General features: G+C 53.3%; 2 protein-coding genes across 2 annotated transcripts in view; both read left to right on the top strand.

Moving 5' to 3' along the window:
• The window catches only part of MAP3K14 (mitogen-activated protein kinase kinase kinase 14), a 40,972-nt gene extending 30,527 nt beyond the window's left edge, over nucleotides 1–10,445 (top strand). Inside the window, exons 7-16 of the mRNA XM_046674841.1 lie at nucleotides 1,390–1,519; nucleotides 1,748–1,879; nucleotides 2,332–2,436; nucleotides 3,977–4,140; nucleotides 4,619–4,769; nucleotides 6,273–6,647; nucleotides 6,834–6,940; nucleotides 7,377–7,521; nucleotides 8,345–8,445; nucleotides 8,799–10,445. Of these exons, the coding sequence (XP_046530797.1) occupies nucleotides 1,390–1,519; nucleotides 1,748–1,879; nucleotides 2,332–2,436; nucleotides 3,977–4,140; nucleotides 4,619–4,769; nucleotides 6,273–6,647; nucleotides 6,834–6,940; nucleotides 7,377–7,521; nucleotides 8,345–8,445; nucleotides 8,799–8,963 (1,575 nt within the window). The 3' untranslated portion in view covers nucleotides 8,964–10,445. The remainder of the gene's footprint in view (nucleotides 1–1,389; nucleotides 1,520–1,747; nucleotides 1,880–2,331; nucleotides 2,437–3,976; nucleotides 4,141–4,618; nucleotides 4,770–6,272; nucleotides 6,648–6,833; nucleotides 6,941–7,376; nucleotides 7,522–8,344; nucleotides 8,446–8,798) is intronic.
• A 5,797-nt stretch (nucleotides 10,446–16,242) lies between these two features.
• Nucleotides 16,243–20,757, top strand: part of SPATA32 (spermatogenesis associated 32) — a 5,495-nt gene continuing 980 nt past the window's right edge. The window contains exons 1-3 of the mRNA XM_046676319.1: nucleotides 16,243–18,717; nucleotides 19,545–19,599; nucleotides 19,946–20,743. Of these exons, the coding sequence (XP_046532275.1) occupies nucleotides 18,548–18,717; nucleotides 19,545–19,599; nucleotides 19,946–20,743 (1,023 nt within the window). The 5' untranslated portion in view covers nucleotides 16,243–18,547. The remainder of the gene's footprint in view (nucleotides 18,718–19,544; nucleotides 19,600–19,945; nucleotides 20,744–20,757) is intronic.

Raw genomic sequence — 20,757 nt, 5'->3', positions numbered from 1 at the left:
GTCCCACAGATGTCCTGATCCTCGCTGTTTCCCTCAAATGTAACATATCCTGAATTCTCTGTGGTGCCCTGAGGTGCTTCAGCTCACAGTTTGGGATCAGTAGGGTTGAAGACATTTGCTAATACAAGTCCTGTTAGTGAATTAGTTCCAACTCAAGTTCAGAGCTGGAAACACTGACAAAGAGTCAAAGTTCACACAAGTTGATTAACCAAACCAAATATTCTTTAAGTAACCAGAAGAAAGACATTTTCCACTGATAGGCAAAAGTCCAAAAGCCCCACATCGTCAGAGCGCCCATTTGCCAGGTCAGCAGTCTCCAAGGGAAACTCTTGCAGATCCTGACTGATTTCTCCCAGGCTGGTTTTTGTCACCACTGGCGCCCCCTGGTGGTACCTCTCAAGGCTAACACGAGAACCAGCAACAGCCAGAAAGAAGGCTGTCTCTATTAGCAAGTCTAAGCACTGAATAAGGGGCTCTTATTTGAGCTGGAGGGAGAAGGTGGGGAGCCAGCATTTCCTGAGCACCCACTGGTTGCCAGGTCAGGCGCTGGTTACCATCCCTCCAAATCCTCACTGTAGCCAGGAGCAGAAGCCACCATCCCCACTGTTCGCATATGGAAACACAGCTTAGGGGAACTGACCTACCTTTGGAAGTGGTCAAGCCAGGGTCTCAGCCCAGGATGTATGTATCCAAGCCTTGTTTCTTCCCGCCGTGCCATGCTGCTCCCTGCAGAAAGGAGTGAGTGGTCCCAGGGCTGCCAGTCCACGGTGGGAGAGGCCTTGGCCAAACCCCTCCCCAGAAGCCACTCCTGTGCCCAGATGCTGGGGAAACAGCTGCAAACAGAATAAACAATCACTGCCACGTCTACACAGACATCTTAGTCCTCGGGAGAGAAGACAGATAACGATGAGTTGAGAAGGGTGCTCAGGATCCAGAGGCACTGACAGAGCCAGAGTCTCGGCAACATCAGCTCTGGCTACAGAAGAGTCAGAAACACAGCATCTGAAAAGTAGACGAGGATGTTGATAAATAAAAGGTCCATGTCCTAGAAATTGCCCAGAGATTTGGGCTGGGGAAAAAATGTTCTGTGTTTGGCAGATCTGAGGATGGGCAGCATGCCAGGACCCTGGATAAGGACTGTCATTTCTGTGTGACTAGAAGTGTTTTTGCACACGTCAGCACTGCAGAACTTTCATCAAGTACTGGGAAGTGCCCTTGACCCCGAGGGCACGAGGGACACAGTCTAGTGTCTGAGGGCCTTGCCAGGCCTCAGAATCATCACTGGGAACCTCAGTTTCTGTGCAGGGAGCACCAAGGGTCCTGACAGGATGCCAGGGAGCCAGCCCTGAGCCCTCACCCTGACTTGCAGCCACCCCTGGGCCCTTCCAGGTGCGAGTCGAAGTGTTTCGGGCAGAGGAGTTGATGGCATGTGCGGGATTGACCTCACCCAGAATCGTCCCTTTGTATGGAGCTGTGAAGGAAGGTCCGTGGGTCAACATCTTCATGGAACTGCTGGAAGGTAAGGAGCGAGCCACCACTCTTTCTCTCTCAAAATTCAGAGCCAGAGGTTTCCCCAAGTCTTGGCCAGGTTGGCCTTGGTCCCCAGTCAATGCATTTTTAACCTCTTGACCCTCTGACATTGGCAGGAAAGGTCTGCTTTCTACCACCAGCCCTTCAAGGCCCCTGCTCATGGCTGGCTTGGAGGCCTGCAAAAGCCCCAGGTAAAGACTGGCCATTTGTCTCCTAGGTGGCTCCCTGGGCCAGCTCATAAAGCAGAAGGGCTGTCTGCCAGAGGACCGGGCCCTTTACTACCTGGGGCAAGCTCTGGAAGGGCTGGAATACCTCCATACCCGAAGGATTCTGCACGGAGATGTCAAAGGTAAGGCTCAGGCCCCCACAGTCCTTTCTCACCCCATCCTGCCTAATTTCCTCCAGATCTTCTGGGCCTGCCTGGTTCAGGCCGACAGGGCTGTGCCAGGGAAGGGCAAGTGTGTTCTCTAAGCCCTCAGCCTGACACTGTAGTTTCCAGTGGGTGGTGCCCACAGAGAACTGCAGATGGAGCTTCCACACACTGGTGACCGCTGCGGGGGTGGGAGCAGCGTCCCCAGGAGTAAACTCTGCTCCTGTCCCCTCACCCTCAGAGATCCTGCCTGCTGCCTGCCTCTAGCCTGAGCTGATACCCTCCACCCTTCCTCCATGACTAATGAAACTAATCAGAAGCAGCAGCTGCCACGTAGGGTCAGCCAGAAAATTGCCTCACTGGAGGTTCAGATTGGGCTGGGGCCTACGTGACTCACCTGTTCCTTCTTCTTCCCTGGGATGGCCTGGCAGCTGACAACGTGCTCCTGTCCAGCGACGGGAGCCGTGCTGCCCTCTGCGACTTTGGCCATGCTGTGTGCCTTCAACCCGATGGCCTGGGGAAGTCCTTGCTCGCAGGTAAAACCCCCTCACTGCCCCTTCCCAGGATGATAATAGCCAGTAGCCTTTTCTAAGCATTAGCTGTGTGCCTTCTCCTGTACTTTCCATAATGGCAAGCTGAGACGGGAGCACTTTATGCACCATTCTATTTCAGCCCCACAACCACCCTCGGTGATCATAAGGCTTTGTCGTTAGGCTTAAATCCAAGAATGCATGCCAGGTGCTCATTCCTGGCGTTCCCATTACAGAGAAGGGAACGGAGAGGCTGCATGCTTCGCCCTAAGTCCCAGGTTTTCTCCCTCAGAGCCCCCATGGCTCCACCCCTGGGGTTCAGCCTTACTGGGGAGCTGTGCTCCCAGCCTGGGACCTCAGCCCTCCTGTGCCTGGGGGAGCACAGTCTCTGGAAGCACAGCAGGAAGGCTGACTGAGGGGCCTGGGCTCTAACTGGAGAAGTGTCTATTCTTAGGTTTTTCTGATTATTAAAACAAACCACATCCATTTTAAAATATTTGGCAATTATAGAGTTAAGCGGTATAGAAAAAGAGGAAAAAAAGAATTCTTACCATTCCTCTTGCCCAGAGAGATAATCATGAATATTTTAGATAATTCCTTCCAGGTCTTTTTTTTTTTCTATACATAGTTAAGGCCATTGTAACACAATTTTGTGCCCTGCTTTTTTCACTTACAGTATTAAGCATAAAAGGATTTCATTTTGACCAAAGGGAAAAGTCTTTTAGAAGTGATTCTTTGTCACTAGAAGCCTGTGTTGATAGTTCGAATGGTGTAAATGCAACATGGACACCTGACTTCTACTTTAAAATAACTTTAGTGTTTTTTTCTTATACAAAAATAATTTATTTTCTAATATCTTTTGTAGACAATAGTAGAGCTAAACAAAGATAAAAATTACAAATCACCAGAAAACAATACTGTTAACATCTAGTGTGGATCCTTCCAGTCTTCTGTGCAAATGTTTTTTGGGTTTTTTTTTTAATTTTTTTAAATTTTTTTCCTTTTTCTCCCCAAAGTCCCCCGGTATATAGCTGTATATTCTTCGTTGTGGGTCTTTCTAGTTGTGGCATGTGGGATGCTGCCTCAGCGTGGTTTGATGAGCAGTGCCATGTCTGTGCCCAGGATTCGAATCAATGAAACACTGGGCTGCCTGCAGCGGAGCATGCGAACTTAACCACTCGGCCACGGGGCCAGCCCCACAAATAAGTTTTCTAATATTGTGTTTTTCACTTACTAAAATTTCGGGAAGATCATACCATTAATTAGTCTTCTACAACCTAATTGTCAATGTCTGGATCCCTCCCCATTTTTAAAAAGCACTTGAAGGGTTGTTCCACAGGGCAGACCCCCTATTTTGGATGCTATACTCTTTGTACCAGTCCCCAGCAGAGCCCCCGACTTAGCTCGTCCCCAGCAAGTTTGATTTGGACACTTTAAAGTAGAGACCAATTCAAGGAGTCTCAGGAGTTGACTGGGGTGGTCGTTGCCGAGGCTCTTGCCCATCAGAGTTCACAGCTGACTTTTCTGGCTCACCTCGCCCTCCCAGGGGACTACATCCCCGGCACAGAGACGCACATGGCTCCAGAGGTGGTGATGGGCAAGCCCTGCGATGCCAAGGTCGACGTCTGGAGCAGCTGTTGCATGATGCTGCACATGCTCAACGGCTGCCACCCTTGGACGCAGTACTTCCGAGGGCCGCTCTGCCTCAAGGTCAGTGACAGCACTTGGGACGGCCAAGAGGGAAAGCCAGCAGGGCCACGGGCCTGGGCTGCACACTTGAGGTTGCCTCCCATTTTGGCTGTTCCTCAGTGGCAGATGTGAGCAGGGAGCCAGGGAGAGGCCTCATCCTAAATGTGGGATCCTGACTAAAATACTTGCCACCCAAAGCTGGGGTTCCAAAGGGAGATCCCAGGTGAGGGATCCTCCGTGCTTACCCTGGGCCACCTCTGCCTGCCTCCTGACAGCCTGGGCCTGGAGGTCATGGGCCCCTTGCTGCCTAGCTCTGGCCTGTCCTACCTGGCCCCGTTTCTGGGAGAAGTCCAAGCCCCAACTCTAGCCAGGCCACTCCAGTCCTTGTGAGAGAACCCAACACAGCAGGGTAGGGGGAGTGGGGAGGAGCAAGCACAGAAGGTGGGTGCTGGGAAGTGAGGTGGGAGGCAGGCCTCACGTGTTGTCTTTTGATGCCCAGATTGCCAGCGAGCCTCCGCCTGTGCGGGAGATCCCACCCTCGTGCGCCCCTCTTACAGCCCAGGCCATCCAGGAGGGGCTGAGGAAAGAGCCTGTCCACCGAGCATCCGTGGTGGAGCTGGGGGGGAAGGTCAGCCTGGCGCTGCAGCACGGTAAGAGCCCTGCGCTGGCTGTGGGGCAGGGAGAGGCCGCAGGGCAGTGTGGCAGTCAAGAGCGAGCTACTCGACCGCTCAGAACCTCAGTTTCCCATCTAGAGCCTGGGGATGACACCAACTTCAGGCTTGTTGGGCAGACGGAGGTGATGTGAGTAAAGTGCTGAGTACTGTGCCTTGGTGCAGAGGCAATGCTCAAAGATGGGGTTGCCACACATAAAGGGGGCTGGAACTCATCAGTCATCTGAGAATGTGCAAGAGAGCCACGTATCACTTCTCAGCCCTTTGAGGGGGAAAAATTGGAAAGTTGGTAGTGCCGAGTGGTCGGGGGGTGAAGGGCAGAAGCACATGCAGACCTGGGACCCAGCGCTCCACTCCGGGGCGTTCCGCCAAACGAATTCTCAGTAGCTCTCTCAGGGGACACACACTGCAGCGCCATTTGTGGGCAGGGAGTTGGCTTCCATCGGGTGTCCCTCCCAGGGAGAGAGGAGAGGCCACAGCGGGGATGCCCGTGGAGCACCACGCAGCAGTGAAAGCTACTTGATGTTCACAGAGCAGCATCACTGAGCCTTAAAACCATAGTGCTGGGTGAAAAGAGGCCCAACAGAGCGAGGCCTAGAACACAATGCCTTTTATAAACTAAAAATCAATAAGTAAAAACAACACACAGTTTGCAAGAACGTGATCAAACCAAAGTGACACGATAGCCACCTGGGGGGTGGGCCGGGGAAAGGCAGTGGTTGGGAACGAAAAAGGAATAAATGAGAGAGGCCTTGCAGAGCCGCCCAGACATAGATGGTAGTTATCATGGCCCTGGGGCTGAATGCCCCCTACTCCAGAGAAATGGTGCCCTCAGGAGGAGCTGACTGTGAGGAGGGGTGAGTAGGAGAGATGGAGGGTCAGGGACACCAGTTTACTTGGGAACTCAGAGTTGGTGTCAACCCAGAGCAGCTGTTTTTGAATCTTCTCTTTAATATTAACATTAACAAAGTCCTTCTCTGGAGCAAATTCTGTAATTTTTTTCTTTCTTTTCTTCTTTTTTTTTTTTTTTTTGGTGAGGAAGACTGTTCTGAACTAACATCTGTGCCGATCCTCTATTTTTTATATGTGGGATGCCACCACAGAATGGCTTGATGAGTGGTGTGTAAATCCATACCCAGGATCCGAAGCTGCGAACCCCAGGCTGCCAAAGCAGAGTGCATGAGCTTAACCATTATGCCACTGGGCTGGCCCCATATTCTGTAATTTTTAAATTTGCAATTGTTACCTGGAAGGAAAGTGGAATAAAAGACAGAATCTTTTCCTGTTATAGGAGGCCATCTCATGGAAGAGGCCTCCTCCAGAGACTGCAAGCTGCCCTCCTGAACCGAGTCCCTTAGTGGGGCAAGAGTCCTCCCTCACTGCTTGCTTCCAGCCCTCCCTTGCCCAGGAAAGGCCGCCTGGCCTGGCCTGGAGTCTGTGCTGACTCATTTCCATCTGACCACTGTGCTCTCTGTTTTGTAGTGGGCGGTCTGAGGAGTCCTTGGAGGGGAGAGTATAAGGAGCCAAGACATCCACCGCCACACCACGCCCACTCGCTGCCAAGCCCGGCCCACTCTCGCCAGACCCTGAGTGCCCAGCCCAGGGAGCTCTCGCCAGGGGCTCCGGGGCCCCAGCCAGCTGAGGACACGACAGGCGGGGCCCCCAAGCTCCAACCTCCTCTACCCCCAAAGCCTCCAGAGCGGAACAAGTCTCCAGGCCTGAACTGGGGCAAGGAGGAGTCGGGGACATGGGAGCCCTTGCCTCTGTCCTCCCTGGACCCGGCTCCCGCCAAAAGCCCCAGCCCCTCAGAGCGGAAGGCAACCTTGCCCGAGCAGGAACTGCAGCAGCTGGAAATAGGTACGGGCAGCCACAGCTGCAGCCTCGGGCCCACCAAGCCGGTGCTTCGTCCTCTTTCCAGCCAGCGTGGCCTCTCTTCTAGCCCCTTCCCCAGAGGTCAGCTCCCGCAGCCTGTGCAGGAAGAGCCCTGACAGCACAGCCGGACCCTCCCAGTCTCTCACAGCTGGGTTCTGCTTTCCTCTGCAGAATTATTTCTGAACAGCCTGTCTCAGCCGTTTTCTCTGGAGGAACAGGAGCAAATCCTCTCGTGCCTCAGCGTTGACAGCCTCTCCCTGTCAGATGACAGTGAGAAGGTGAGTCGGCTGTGGACCAGGAGCCAGGGCACAGAGCAAGTGGCTTTGTGTTCTCTGGTGAACAGGCTGTGGGCAAGTAGTGGGTAGAGAGAGGGTGATGGAGAGGCGTGCTCACCAGGGCAGGGGTCCTGGTTTCTCAGAGTAAGACAGTCCATCTTCAACACGCCGGGAATCAGGGCATGGTTTCGCTCCTAGGGGTAGTGGGGAAGAAGGCTTAGGCGTTGGTCTCCATGGAGATACTCTCACAGGGGCCCCTCACGAGCGCAGCCCCCTGCTTAGCCTCACAAGTTCCCAGCAGAGCCCTGCTCTGTCTAGGACGTGAGCTGTTCCTTGCCCCGGGGGAGGGCCCAGGGCCTCTTTGCTCCAAAGCAGACCAAGGCCAGGATGGTTCCCTGAGCCCGGGGGCCTGAGTCTGTGCCCACCCTTGTTGTTTCAGAACCCATCAAAGGCCTCTCAGAGCTCGCGGGACACCCTGAGTTCTGGTGTGCACTCGTGGAGCAGCCAGGCAGAAGCTCGCAGCTCCAGCTGGAACATGGTGCTGGCCCGGGGACGGCCCACGGACACGCCGAGCTATTTCAATGGTACAGTCCAGCATCACCTGCTCAGCAGCCCCCACAGCACCGGATCTGCTTGGGACTAGGAGTCTGAGAGGTTTCTGTCTCCCTTCCCTGGCACAGTGGGCTGGTAAATTGGTTTAGATCAAAGGCCCTGATCACCCAGGAGCCTTTCCTGGTGGGGCAGTGAAGGAACGTTGCCCCGCATGGGCTACAGATGGAGTCCCAGAACCTCCCCAGCTTGGCGTGGAGAGCAGTCTCTCCTGGCCTGGAGTCGAGAAACTGAGCGATGAATGTCTTCTGAAGGGAGAAGGAAGAACAGGACCCCACGAGCATTTTAATCGAGAATTCAGCCACAGGTTTGCTGGGATCCTCCTCTGGGATTTGAAGTCAGAATTTGAGAGAGACAGACATCTTAGAACTTAGTTTTCAAGCTCGGCTGCACAGGTTATCTTGTGATTTTGGCAGACGAGGGCTTCATCAGCTCACAGGTCCCCAGCCCTCCCCAGGGTAGTGTGACTCATGGCAGCAAGCCGCCATGGTCTGGCCAGAGGCCACGCCAGCTTGGAGCCTGTTACCATCTAAGTTGCCCACAGTCTAATGTGACCATCTTTGTTTCTGATTTCTCCTGCTTTGTGTGCGGGTGGCATCGGCCGCAGCTCTGCACTGTGCGGGCAAAGCTCCAGGTGCTGACAGGAAACGGCAGGAGGAGCTGAGAGGTGTACACTGTTAGGGCCCCTCAGCCTGATGCCATGCCTGTAGCCTCCCCGCCGCCCACCTGCTTCCTGCACAAAGGGCACCTTGGCGAGCCAGCAGCGCTCTCCTGATACTCACCTTGCCTGCCTTCCAGGTGTGAAAGTCCAAATACAGTCTCTCAATGGTGAACACCTGCACATCCGGGAGTTCCACCGGGTCAAGGTGGGAGACATCGCAACTGGCATCAGCAGCCAGGTAAGGGGGCAGGCACGCGCTTAGGGGCAGAGTCCCAAAATCCAGCGTGCCTGGCCCAGCCCTACAGGAGGAAGGCTTTTTAATACGTAGAATTGGCTCCCTAGGGAGTAGTTGGCCTTGCAAGTCCCCCAGGGTCTCAGGGCAAGACTGGCAGTGGTGATTGAGGGGTCCCCAGGACCCACACTTGGGCCGGGTGAGATTCTCCAGGTTGTCCAGAATGGAAGGCAGATAAGGCCCTCAGGGCGGCCTACTTGGCTGAAGGGAGGTGTCTCCCAGCGCAGAAGGAGACCATCACCTTACACTTCGGAGCCCCATGCCACTGTCTCAGGCCCCCTGGTTTGCTCTGCCCCCAGATCCCAGCTGCAGCCTTCAGCTTGGTGACCAAGGACGGGCAGCCTGTACGCTATGACATGGAGGTGCCAGACTCGGGCATCGACCTGCAGTGCACCTTGGCCCCTGATGGCAGCTTCGCCTGGAGCTGGAGGGTCAAGCATGGCCAGCTGGAGAACAGGCCCTAACCCACCCTTCTGCTCCTGGCTCCATTCTGCCGGAAGCAGCCTTCCTTCTCGGTGCTCAGTGCTGCCCCTGAGACGCGTGCTCAGTCTGCTCCCAGGGACCTGCCGCCTCCTGGCGCAGCGGTGGGATCGGGGCTGGCAGCAGCAAAGTAGGAGCTAGCAAAACACCTCCTAGGATGTCCTACCTGAGTCCTGCCAGACCCCGCCAGGAGAACACTCGGTGCCCACAGGAGGAAGAGGAAGGCAGGAGGGAGCAGAGGGGCTCTTCTCTGCCCTGGGCCAAACAAGCTGGCCTGACCCGTTGGGATCGGTGACTGCTTGCTGGCGGTCAGGGGAGAGCAGCTCCCGGCCCACGTTGGGAGAGGTGGAAGAGCTCCTTGGCCTCCGGGCATCTGTGAGGGTGTCGACTGTCTAAGGACCCGCACCCGGTCTAGTACAGGAGCGGGGTGGCAGGTGTGCCCACCCTTGGCCTAATGGGAACCCTCTGACCCCCTTGTCTGGCCATCACACCCCGTTTTAGATCTAGGAACTCTTCAGACAAAGTCAGGGCGGGCGGGATTCCTGACACTGGGATGTCTCCCTAGGAGCATATAGCATACTTTTCCGGGTGTTGCGACACAGGTCCTGAGCTGAACTCAGCCTCGGTCAAGGACCAAAGAAGGTGTTAAGTGAAATGGTTCTCAGTGCCCAAGCACGTGCCCCTTTGCTGTTGGCCACCACTCTTCCCCAGAGCAGCAGGCCCCAAGCCCCACCCACAGGCCCAGCACGGCTGCTGACTGGCTGGCACTCAGTCCCCTCATCTGTAAAAGTGAAGGGTGACACAAGACCCACCCACAGGAACTGTCTGAGGGTGGGCGTGATAGACATTGGCACAACTCTTCCCAGGCCACGGCTTCAACATCTTGCACACCAGCTTCCCGAGAGCCAGCTCGGGCATCACCGCACACTGACCCTGCCTGCCCTGCCCCTGGTCTTGGGGGCTCTGCCAGCTGCACTTTGCACTCTGATGACCTCAAAGCACTTTCATGGCTGCCCTCCAGGAGGGCAGGTCCGCGGCTCCGCATGAGCACAAGCAGGTCAGGAGATAGGGTGAAGGGACTTGTCTCAACCTGTCTCCACATGTGTAACCCCCAAATCTCCAGATTTCTTTTAGATGAGTCCCCCCCATCCCCATTGCCCCTGCCCAGCCTCCTCTTTGGAGGGAGCTGATCAGGACTCATGTAGCATTAATCAACTGTGAATCATTGGGGAGGGAGGGGCCTGGTAGCCTCAGCTCCTGGGGGTCGGGGAGTGTCCCTTGAGATTCCTCCTTGGGAGAAGCTCATCGCCACGTCTGTCCAGCTGTTCACATGGAGCCACAGTGCTCCCCAGGGAGAGACCCCAGCCCCAGGATGGAGGAACTTTGTATTACAAGCAGCCTTGGTGTTACAGAGTTCAGGCTGTAGAGAACCCTTTGCAACAATAAAGTTTGGTGACATGTTTTTAGGCCGTGGCTGTCTGCACTCTTGCCTGCCTGCTGCTGAATCTCAGCTGCTAACAGCTGCCTCCCTTTGCCTTCTTGGTGGGATCTTGTCAAGTCTGCCCCTTGTTTGGGGCACGGACTGTTTTCAGCCTTTGAATGGGGCTGCTTTTTCTACCACTCCTCCCAGAGAGTACTTCCAGTCCCACCTCTGGGCTATCCATTCAGACCAGTTAGGCAAGATGCCCCACCCGGTGGCAGCAGGGAAGTCCCTGGTCAAATACCACCAAGCTGAGGGGAGGAGGAGGAGGATGCCAAGGCCTGGGCACTGACCCGGCATGGCTAGGTGGGAGCATACCACATGCCCAGAACAAAGCCTGCCCCCCTACTCCCGTCCCTGTGGCCTGGACTCCTAGCCCTGTCAGCTGCCTCTTGAGTGCCCGCCCATGACCATGGCTGACTTGGGGAGGGGGTTTCTTGGTCATGGGGTAGGGGCCTATCTGGGGATGGATGCTGCCAGTACACAGGGTGCCTTGTCTAATCTGGCTCTACACCCCCTGAAGCTTACACAAGTGTGTGTGAGGACACGTGCACACCTTGGGGTAAAGATGGCAGGTTCACTGGGTTCTTGGAGGGATCCTGGGCACATGGGAGGGGCAGCCTTGTGCCAGTGTGCCCAGAGCAGGCGCAAAAGCCAGTCCAGCAGACTCCAGGCTTACCAGTTGCTGCCCTCCTCACCCCTCTGGGTCTGCCGAGGAGGAGCCGAACCTCCCGCCTGGAGGTCTTCAGAGAGGGGCCCCGGGCTGCGGGTTGGGGCCGCCTTCTGCGGAGGACACCCCCCAACGGCCCCGCCCACCTACGCAATGGGAATCCTGCGCTGTGTTGCTGTTCCCTGCTCGCGGGGATCGCGGAGGGGATGTCACAGAGGCGGCGGCATCACAGGCACCGGCGCCCCCAGCGTCTCCACCGCCCCCAACAGCCCCCACCAAAGAGCGCACTGGAGGCGGAGGGGCAGCAGCCACCAGCCCGCTGCACGCCTCCCCGACAGAGCCTCGGTCAGCATGGGGGTGACAGGTGGGAGCGGGCGGGCGCGCGAAGGGACCGGGGCGGGGGCGGGGCGGGGAAAGTGAAAGTGAGGGGTCGGGGCGCAGAGGAGGCAGGGAATCGGCCGGGCCCCTGCTCCTGCTCCCGGAACCCGGCGCCTAGAAGGCAGGCTCACCCCAGCCAAAGCCCTCGCCATTCCCGCGGGGGCGAGGGGCGGGTCTACCCTGACTGCCACACCCAGCCTCCGCCCTGCGCGGTGCACGAGCGAGCGTGTGTGTGCACGGCCCGTCTGCACACCTTGGGATAAAGGCTGCAGATTCAGCGGGTTCATGGAGTCGCAGAAAGAGCAGTGGCCTTGTACCCAGGAAAGGACTCAAACTGCAGATAACCCCTCAAATCACGTCCAGATGTCCCAGTTTGATGCTTGGAACTTTGGCAGGGAGAAGCAATCTGCTTCAACAGATGACTACCGAGTGCCTCCTTTGTGCTTTGCACTCTTCTCTGTACCAATGAGCAAAGACGTCTGCCCCTCCGGGCCTTGGGTCTCCCAGGTTCTAATATTGGGGGCTCCGATCCCCACTGACATGGTGGCTTTCTTCTCAGGGCCTTCTCTCCCAGGACACCGGCCAGCATTCAGAATGTGCCAGGAACCAACCACCAGAGAATAGATTTTCCCCTTGTCCAAATTCGTGGGGTAACAAATTTATGCAGACACCTTAAATCAGTCCTGCAATATTTATTGTACCCTCTTCAGGGCTTACTCTTGTGCTAGGCCCTGAGTCTGAGGAGTTCACTAAAAATTAAAATGTAGGGTGGACAGCAAGGTGTGTTACAGAGAAGATGATACTGGAGATTTGAGTTGGACTGTCACGCCTGAGTAGGATTTTGCCAGAAGAGAGATTTTTCTGGATATTGAAAATAGCATGTGCAAAGGCCCTGAGGCCCAAAAGAGCCTGCCGTGCTCTGGGGTAGCTGGGTACCAAGAGATGAAAAGAGAAGGCAGAGATCAGACCATGCAGGATCTTCAAAGCCACCCTAGAGTCTGGACGTGACTAGAGGCAGGTAGGGGATGGAGCAGACTCACTTTGGAGTCACTGAGAAGCCCAGGTTGGAGGAGAATATGGCTGCAATGGTCGGGCTAGAGGCCTAAAGTGACTTCAGACAGCACAGTGGTTAGCATCATGGGGTTTGGAGCCAATCAGATCTGCGTTCAGGTGGTGGCACTGCTCTTAATAGCTGTATGACCTTGTGTCAGTTTCCTCATCTGTGAGGGAGTCACACCCACTTGTGCATAAAGTGGCTGTGAGGACTGAATGTGTGTAAAGCGCTCAGCACTGAGCGCCAGCAGGTAGTAAGTCCGAGGTTTGTGTGGACTTTGGTGTTGGGATCTGAGGAGGAGGCAGGCAGTGGAGGTGGAGAAAGGTCAGCATCAGCAGTAGGAAGGGCAGAAGCTGGGGAAGTGAGGGGGTCACCAATGACCCCGGTTTCTAATTTGGGTGATAGGGTGAAGGATGAGTCAGGGAGAAGAAAGAGGGGGTTATCGAGAGATGAGAGACTGGAAAGGAAGACGGGTCAGACATGCAGACCCGTGTGGGCCACACTAGAGTCGGGACACAGGGTGTGAACTTGAGGTAAGACATGGAGGAAAACTCTCAGGGTTTGGCAGGTGAGAGGGATTAGGAATTCATTTCTTTGCACAGACTTTTGCTGAGCATCTCCTTGTGCCAGATTCTCTGTGCAGGGGATCAGAGATTCAACGTGAGCAGCCCACACACCCTGCCTACCTCTAATTGAGGGTCAGCAAGAGGCCGTATGCTCAGCTAGAGGTCTGCAGGGGCCGGGTCGGGGTGACTGGAGGAGGAGCCCCTAGCCCAGAGCCACGGGTGGAGTCCGGAAGGCCTCCAGGAAGAGGTGAGGCCTGAGCATCATCACGATAGGAAGCAAGGCAATCCCAGAGGGAGGCGACAGCTCAGGCTCTAACGAGGCATTCGTGGGGTTTTGGACAAGGTGCCTCTGAGGTCCCTTTAGGGAGAAATGTGTAATCGATGACTGCAGTTTCAGTCTAGAGCTCGGGAGAAGTGAGAGTCAGAGAGATGGGAGGGTCTCCTGTGGTCACAGTCACAGGCTGGAAAGCTCCAAGGGAACAGGGACTGTGTGCATCCTCATCCAGCACAGTGCCTGGCCCATAGCTGGGGCTCAACATTTTCTCTTAACTTTATCAAAGAATCTTATGCATATGATTAAATAGTCCTGAAGAGATTGTTCAGTGATGAAAAGCAGGAATCCCCCACATCACACCCCTAGTCTCACTCCTCAGAGAAACCACCGGTTTTCACTTGAACCGTTTTTCTGCCTCGTTACCTTCTTATCTCTCTGCGAGCTCACAGGCTCTTTCTTGGTTTATCAGTTCTAGATATGACCCACCTCCCAACATCATTTTCAGATCTGCTGATACCTTTGTAAGTTTAACATACATCTTTATTTTTTTTTTTTGAATATTGACACCTGAGCTAACAACTGTTGCCAATCTTCTTTTTTTTTTCTGTTTTTTTCTCCCCAAACCCCCCAGTATATAGGTGTGTATTTTAGTTGTGGGTCCTTCTAGTTGTGGTATGTGGGGCGCCGCCTCAGCATGGCCTAATGAGCGGTGCCATGTCCGCGCCCAGGATCTGAACCAGCAAAACCCCAAGCCGCCGAAGCGGAGCACGTACACTTAATCACTCGGCCATGGGGGCCGGCCCCTATTTTTTTTATCAACTTTAGATAGCATCTTTGATGCCCCACAGAGTAAGATGAAGTTGTTAGTGCCCTTACCTTTCCCGTCAGCTCTCCCTCCTCCCTGCTCTCCACCTCCCAAAGACTCTAACCTGTCTTTTTTTCAAAATATCAAGGTTCGTAACATATACATTGTCCCACAACCACAATTATGTTTTCCGAATTTTGTCTATATGTTGATTCTACAAGTTGAAAGTTAGTCAACAGGATTTACATTATTGTGACTACATAACTACTGTTCACTGCAGAGGCAGGAAAGGTACCCACAGTTACCTTCTCTTTCTCATACAGCTTTTTGATTTTCCTGGAGTTTGTAGTTGCCTTTTCCTTGTGCTCTTGGTTTTATCATAGTCTTAGTTTTCTTCAGCCTCTACATCTAGTCAACTATTCTATCAGGTTTTTTTATTTCAGAGATCTACTGCCCAGGACCCTCCATCTTCTTGCACCAATGTGTACTGGTTCTAGGCCTCTGTACAGTCAGCATCCTGGGACTTAGCCTCTTTCCTGGGGTAGACACACTATTTCCTTCCTGTCTCTCTTCTTTTGTACCTTTATTTTGCTTTAGCACATCCTCAAATAACTTTCTGAAAAAAAAGAAGAGGTAAATTTTCTGTGTCCTTCCTTGTTGAAATGATAGTTTGGATAGATATAAAATTCCAGGTTAAAAACCAGTTTCCTCAGAATTTTGAAGGCAGCAATTATTGCTAACTCTGCTGCCAGTATGATTCTCCTCCTTTTGTAGGTGACTGGTTTTTCCACTTTAGAAGTATTTAGGAATTTTTTTACGCCTGATGCGATGACCTTTCACAGCAAGGATCTTTTGATAACTGTAGTGCTGGGTATTCAGTGAACCTTTTTAAGCCAATGACATCCTTGAGCTCAGGGAATTTTTTATTTCTCTTTTCTTCTCCATATTCTCTATTCTTTTAGGATCTCCTTTCTGTAACTCAGAATTGGACTTCCAATTGATCTGTTTTTCTCACATTGTCTTGATATTTTGGTTTCACTTTCTCGGAAGATTCTTTGTATTTTATTTGCCAAAAAGCTCTTTCTTGGGCCTGGCCCTGTGGCCAAGTGGTTAAGTTCACACACTCTGCTTCAGCGGCCCAGGGTTTCACCGGTTCGGATCCTGGGCACGGACATGGCACCGCTCATCAGGCCACACTGAGGCAGCATCCCACATGCCACAACTAGAGGGACCCACAATTAAAAATACACAACTATATACCGGGGGGATTTGGGGAGAAAAAGCAGGAAAAAAAAAAGCGCTCTTTCTTTCTTCAAATTCTTTTCTAATAGCATCCTGTTCTTGTTTTTTGGATGCAATATATATTGTTGAATACCTTCATCTCTGAATCTCTGAAGATGATGAGAGTTTTTATTTAAGCTCACTTCTGTTTCCCAAATTACCCCTGACGCTCTGAAGTCATCTTTTCTCTTGGTCTGTCACTGGCATGTTGGCAGTTTTCTCAAATGTCTGGTGCTGCTCGGTTGTCCGTATTTAGGAGTAAAATCATAAAAAGCTGACTGGGGGCCTGTGGTTGCAGGACTTATTGGCTGGCAGATGTCACTTTAGGATGATCAGTCAGGTACCAGACATATCTCTAGCTGATTTGGGAAGATGACCAAAATTGATAAATCTCTAGCCAAACTGAACAGAAAAAAAGAAAGAAGAAAAAAATCACCAATATGAGGAATGAAAGAGGTGGTATCATTACAGATTCTACAGATATGAAAAGGATAGGGAATATTATGAATAACTTATGCCAATAAATTTGACAACTTAGAGGAAATAGACAAATTCCTTAAAAAGTACAAACTCTAAAAGCTCACTCAAGAAGAAGTAATATTCTGGAGATGGATAGTGGTGATGGTCGCACAACAATGTGAATATACTCAATGCCACTGAGCTGTAAACTTAAAAATAGTTAAAATGGGAAATTTTATGTTATGTGTATTTTGCCACAATAAAAGAGAAAAATAGACAAGCTAAATATCCCTGTGTCTATCTTTTAAAGTTGAATTTGTAATTAACGGTCTTCCCCCAAGGAAACTCCAGGCCGAGATTCACAAGCTTCACTTGTGAATTCTACCAAACATAAGGAAGAAATAATAGCAATTTTATACACAGTTACACACTAATATACCTCATGAACAGGTATGTGAACATTCTAAAAAAAACCCAGCAAATCAAATTCAACAATACAGAAAAAGATAATACATCATGACCAACTGTGTTTATCCTAAGAATGCAAGATTGATTTAACCATTTATTTAACCATAAGCAGAACACAAAAGAATTAGTAACAGAATAATATATAACATTATCCATATGTTAACAACATAACATATATAATATATAACAGAATATAAAGGAAGAACCATGTGCTAATCTTGATAAATGCAGACAAAGCCTCAGACAAAACCCAACATCCCTTCCTACTTAAAAACTAAGTAAACCCGGAATAGGGGGGAACTTCCTCAACCTGATGAAGGGCATCGAAGAGAAAAACTGCAGCTAACATTGTACTTCATGGGGAAACATCAATGACTTTCCCCTAAGCTCAGGAGCAAAGCAAGGATGTCCACTCTCATTTCTATCCAACATTCTACTGGCAATTCTTGTGCAATAAGGCAAGGAAAGGAAATAAGAGACGTCCAGATTGGGAAGGAAGACGTAAAACTGTCTTGAGTTGCAAACATTATTTCACGTAGACAACCCTATGGAATCTACAAATAAGAAGAAAAAATTGAAGCTAACAGGAATTTAGGATGGCTGCAGGATACAAGATTGATACATTTCTATGTACTAGCAGCCAGCAATTGGGAATGGAAATTATTTCACATACTACAGAATGTCACTTGAATCCCTGATAGAACATTCCCAAGTTGGGCACAGAGGCCCCAATTTGAGTTGACTTCAGGCTTTTGCTTCCAACCCCCAGGGCTGCTATGAGGTTCACCCCATAACACCTTCTTCTCCTAACCACAGCCAGCTGCTGGTCATGGAAGGGTTAAGGCTCTGGGTTTTGATTAAATTGCCCAGGACACTTTGGAAAGCAAGCAAGGGAAGACTCTGAGGTCAGAAGCCCGGGGAAGAGCTGCCCTTGGGGCAGGTGGAGTTGGAGATGAAGAGAGCCATGGGGAGGAAGCCAAGGGAGCATGGTGGTCAAGAAGGTGGAGGGTCCTGAAGAGGCCACTGAGCTGGCCACTGGGAGCCTGTCCATGGCACTACCGTCCCAGCCTATCATCCAGCTGATCCCAGACCTCGAGGCCCAGGCTGAACATGGAGGGGCCCAAATCCCAGGCCTGGGACCAGCCCTGCAGGGATGCTCCTCACCTCTACATCTATGGGAAGAGACCACAGCACATTCTGATCCTTCCGATAATCCTGGGAGCAATTCTTCTCAGCCAGAGCCAAGGCTGTCACTTCCTGCCACACTCCAGGCTGGTGGGGACCCAGCTTGCCCATTGTCACGATGGCCCCACCATCAACCCCTATCCTCTACCTGGGGAAACAGAGAATGGGACAGCCTGAGGACACCCAGAGAAGGAAAAAAAGCTTCTGTAATAAAAGATACAAGCCTCCAGGGAGGGGCCTGGGGTGAGGGGACCTCCCCCTAGGAGTCTCTCAGTCTCCTCTGCAGAAGGTGATCCGAGCTCATAAATCACCAGATGTCAGCATCACCTCAGAACAAGCCCCCGGGATGAGAACCCTGGCCTGGAGTTGGAGATAGACCCCAGGGTGTGGTGGGGTGAGAAGCTGGGGAAAGAATGGATGGACTTCAGGGTAGGAGAGGCCAGGATGAGGGTGAACGGCAGAGCTGAAGACCGGCCAGAGAGAAGGGAGAAAGGGGGCAGAGGGGCAGGAACGGAGGGAGATGAGGAAGGTTCCTCTGAGGCAGGAGAGGGGAGCCCATACAGTTACAGGCTCCTGGGTAGGAGAGCATGCAGGGCAGAGGAGTTAAGAGTTTCTTGAGTCAAACCTGCATTCAAGTCCTGACTTCAGCAATGATCAGCTGAGGGACCTTGGGCAAGTGAAACTCTTCTCCTTGTTTGTGTTGAATCAATAAGATAAAGCACAGAAAGTGCTCAAGACAATGCCTGGGCTAGTAGCACTCAACAAATGGAAGTGAATCCTGTTAGCATTCACCTGTGTGGAGGATGGTGATGGATCAGGGAAAGCTGGAGGAAAGGCCAACGTGGCAAGTGGAGGGGAGCAGATGTGGGGGATAGGGCTGGTGACACTGGCAAGGGAAAGCAGGGAGATGAGGGGCAGGATAGCAGAGGGGAAGGCAAATGGGCTGAGATGAGGGACAGGGAGGGAGGAGGGGCTGGAGCAGCACCACCACCTGGGCTGCAGAACTCCTCAGGGACTGTCCCGACCTGCAGCTCTCCGGCCCTCACCCCCTTCTCCCTGCCAGGTGCCAGTGGATTCCCCTGCTGTAGCAAGGCGTCGGTGGACATTATGGAGACACAGTGAGAACCAGTCCCCATCATCATAGGACTTCTCCCCACCCTCCAGGACCACCAACCTACCCCCTGCCACTGCTGCCAAGTTTGCATGTACCTCCCAATGCAGGATCCTCCATCTTGCCTGTTGCCAAAATCTCCCCAAGGGCAGTATCCAGGCCAAAAGGCAGGGCGGGCGTGTCTACCATCCCCCTTCTGCTTCTGCCTCCAGCCCCTGATGCTGGAGGAAGACTGAGGGGTGGCAGGGCACACCGAGGGACATGGAAGGGACCTGACCCCTTAGAGCTGCCTTGCTGCAAGGACAGAGCTGTCCCAGGTGGGGTGGGCAGACGCCTCAGGAAGGAGAGGGGGTCACAGTGGCTAAGCAGCAAGGGCAAGGGCCGAGACGGCAGCAAACTGCAGACAAGAACCGAGGGGCCCTCCATACACACCTCTGCTTTTCAGATCTGCGAGCTGGGTCTGCCGGTCAGGGAGGGTATCGCTTGGGACTACTCCCTCTTTGGGAGCCACTTTCTGGGCACTGGGTCTCCAAATGAGCTGCATCGGCTCACGGGAATGCTTGATTAAAATGAGGAGTCCTGGGCCTTACCTCCAACCAACTGGATCCCTCTGTGGGGTGGGGGGCCACTTGGCAAGCTCTCCAGAGGCTTCCTAAACTCTCTAAAGTTTGAGAACAGTCCTCCAGGATTCTTGGTGGGAGTGGGGACAATCAGGGGAGTGGATGAGCTGGGGACATCTTGCCAGACCCTGTACAGAGACCCCCTTCCCTCTGAAGCCACCCCCCCACCCCCACCCCTTGGAGCCCTCTCACCCACTTTGTCCTTCTGTCTTAGGGGTGACGTAAACCAATACCAGCTCCAGGCGGCACAAGAGGAAGATGAGATGGAGGTAACAGTGGGCAGGGGCGCCTTTTATGGGGAGGTAGTAGGCAAGGGGCAGAGTTCTTCGAGGCCCATCTTCCCTAAATCCTGACCAGCCCCTTCCCTTGACAATTCTGGGACCCTAGTGCCAGCCAATGTTGGCACGCTGACACACACCCACCCTCACCACCTGCCCACACCACCTCCCTACCCCAGGCAGATATCTTGGAAGCGGCAGCTGTGGAGGAAGTGAGTAGTAGGGAAGTAGGGGTGGAGGTGGGGGCAAGGGGGCAGGAGGGGGCGGGGCAGGGAATTGTCACTAGGGAGGACCTCAGGGGCAGGGGACTCCTGAGCTTTCAGTTGAAACTTTACAGCTGGAGAAAGAATTGCTAGAGCTGGAGCCCAGCCACAAAGCAGACCTGGACCCGGACCTGGACCCAGAACCGGAGCTGGAGGCAAAACCGGAGCCCGAGGCATTGCTGCCGTCTGCTCTGTGCCCAGCACTCACGCTGGAGCCCGAGGAAGAGCTGAACATGGGGCCCAACTTGAAGGTGGCTGACTTGGAGTCCTGCAGTGAAGACCCTGAGCAACAGGGGTACAGGATAGAGTGCCTCCCCTGCTACATGGAGAGGCTAATGCAGCAGGACATGAGCCAGTGGAGTGTGAGGTCAAACTCCAGCTACCTGAGTTCCACAGAGGACCAGGTGTACCCCGACCATCGCTCCATCCGTGTGCAGACCTCCAAGCACCTCTTCCGGGCAGACAAGCTCATCCAGGCCTCAGAACACAGCCTGCAACGGGCGATCAGCATGCAGCCTAGGAAGAAGAGCATGAGTGAGACCACCAGCTGCTCGGACCAGGAGTTGGTCTTCAAGGACACCTTGTGCTCTGAGAAGCAGCTGCAGAACCCCAGCCCCCAGCCAGCGCTTCCAGCCACAGGCTCCCAGCAGCCGCCAAGCCCCTGCCTATCTTCCTCCAATCTCTCACCAGGCCTTAGCCTGGCAGAGCTGATCAACTTCGCAACTTCCCTGGCCATGGCCTCCTCCGGCAAGGTAGACTTGCCCAACTTGGAGCACATGATCAAAGATCCACCCAAGAAGGTCATGGAGCCTTCCACAGAGCCCGCCGTGGATCCCACCACCCAGCCGGCCATGGAGAAGCCAGAGCGGGAGGAGCCCACTGAGGA

The sequence above is a fragment of the Equus quagga genome, chromosome 11 (assembly GCF_021613505.1).
Source record: "Equus quagga isolate Etosha38 chromosome 11, UCLA_HA_Equagga_1.0, whole genome shotgun sequence".
Lineage (NCBI taxonomy): Eukaryota > Metazoa > Chordata > Mammalia > Perissodactyla > Equidae > Equus > Equus quagga.
The sequence above is the reverse complement of the archived record's forward strand: the minus strand, read 5'-3'. Positions and strand labels throughout refer to the sequence as shown.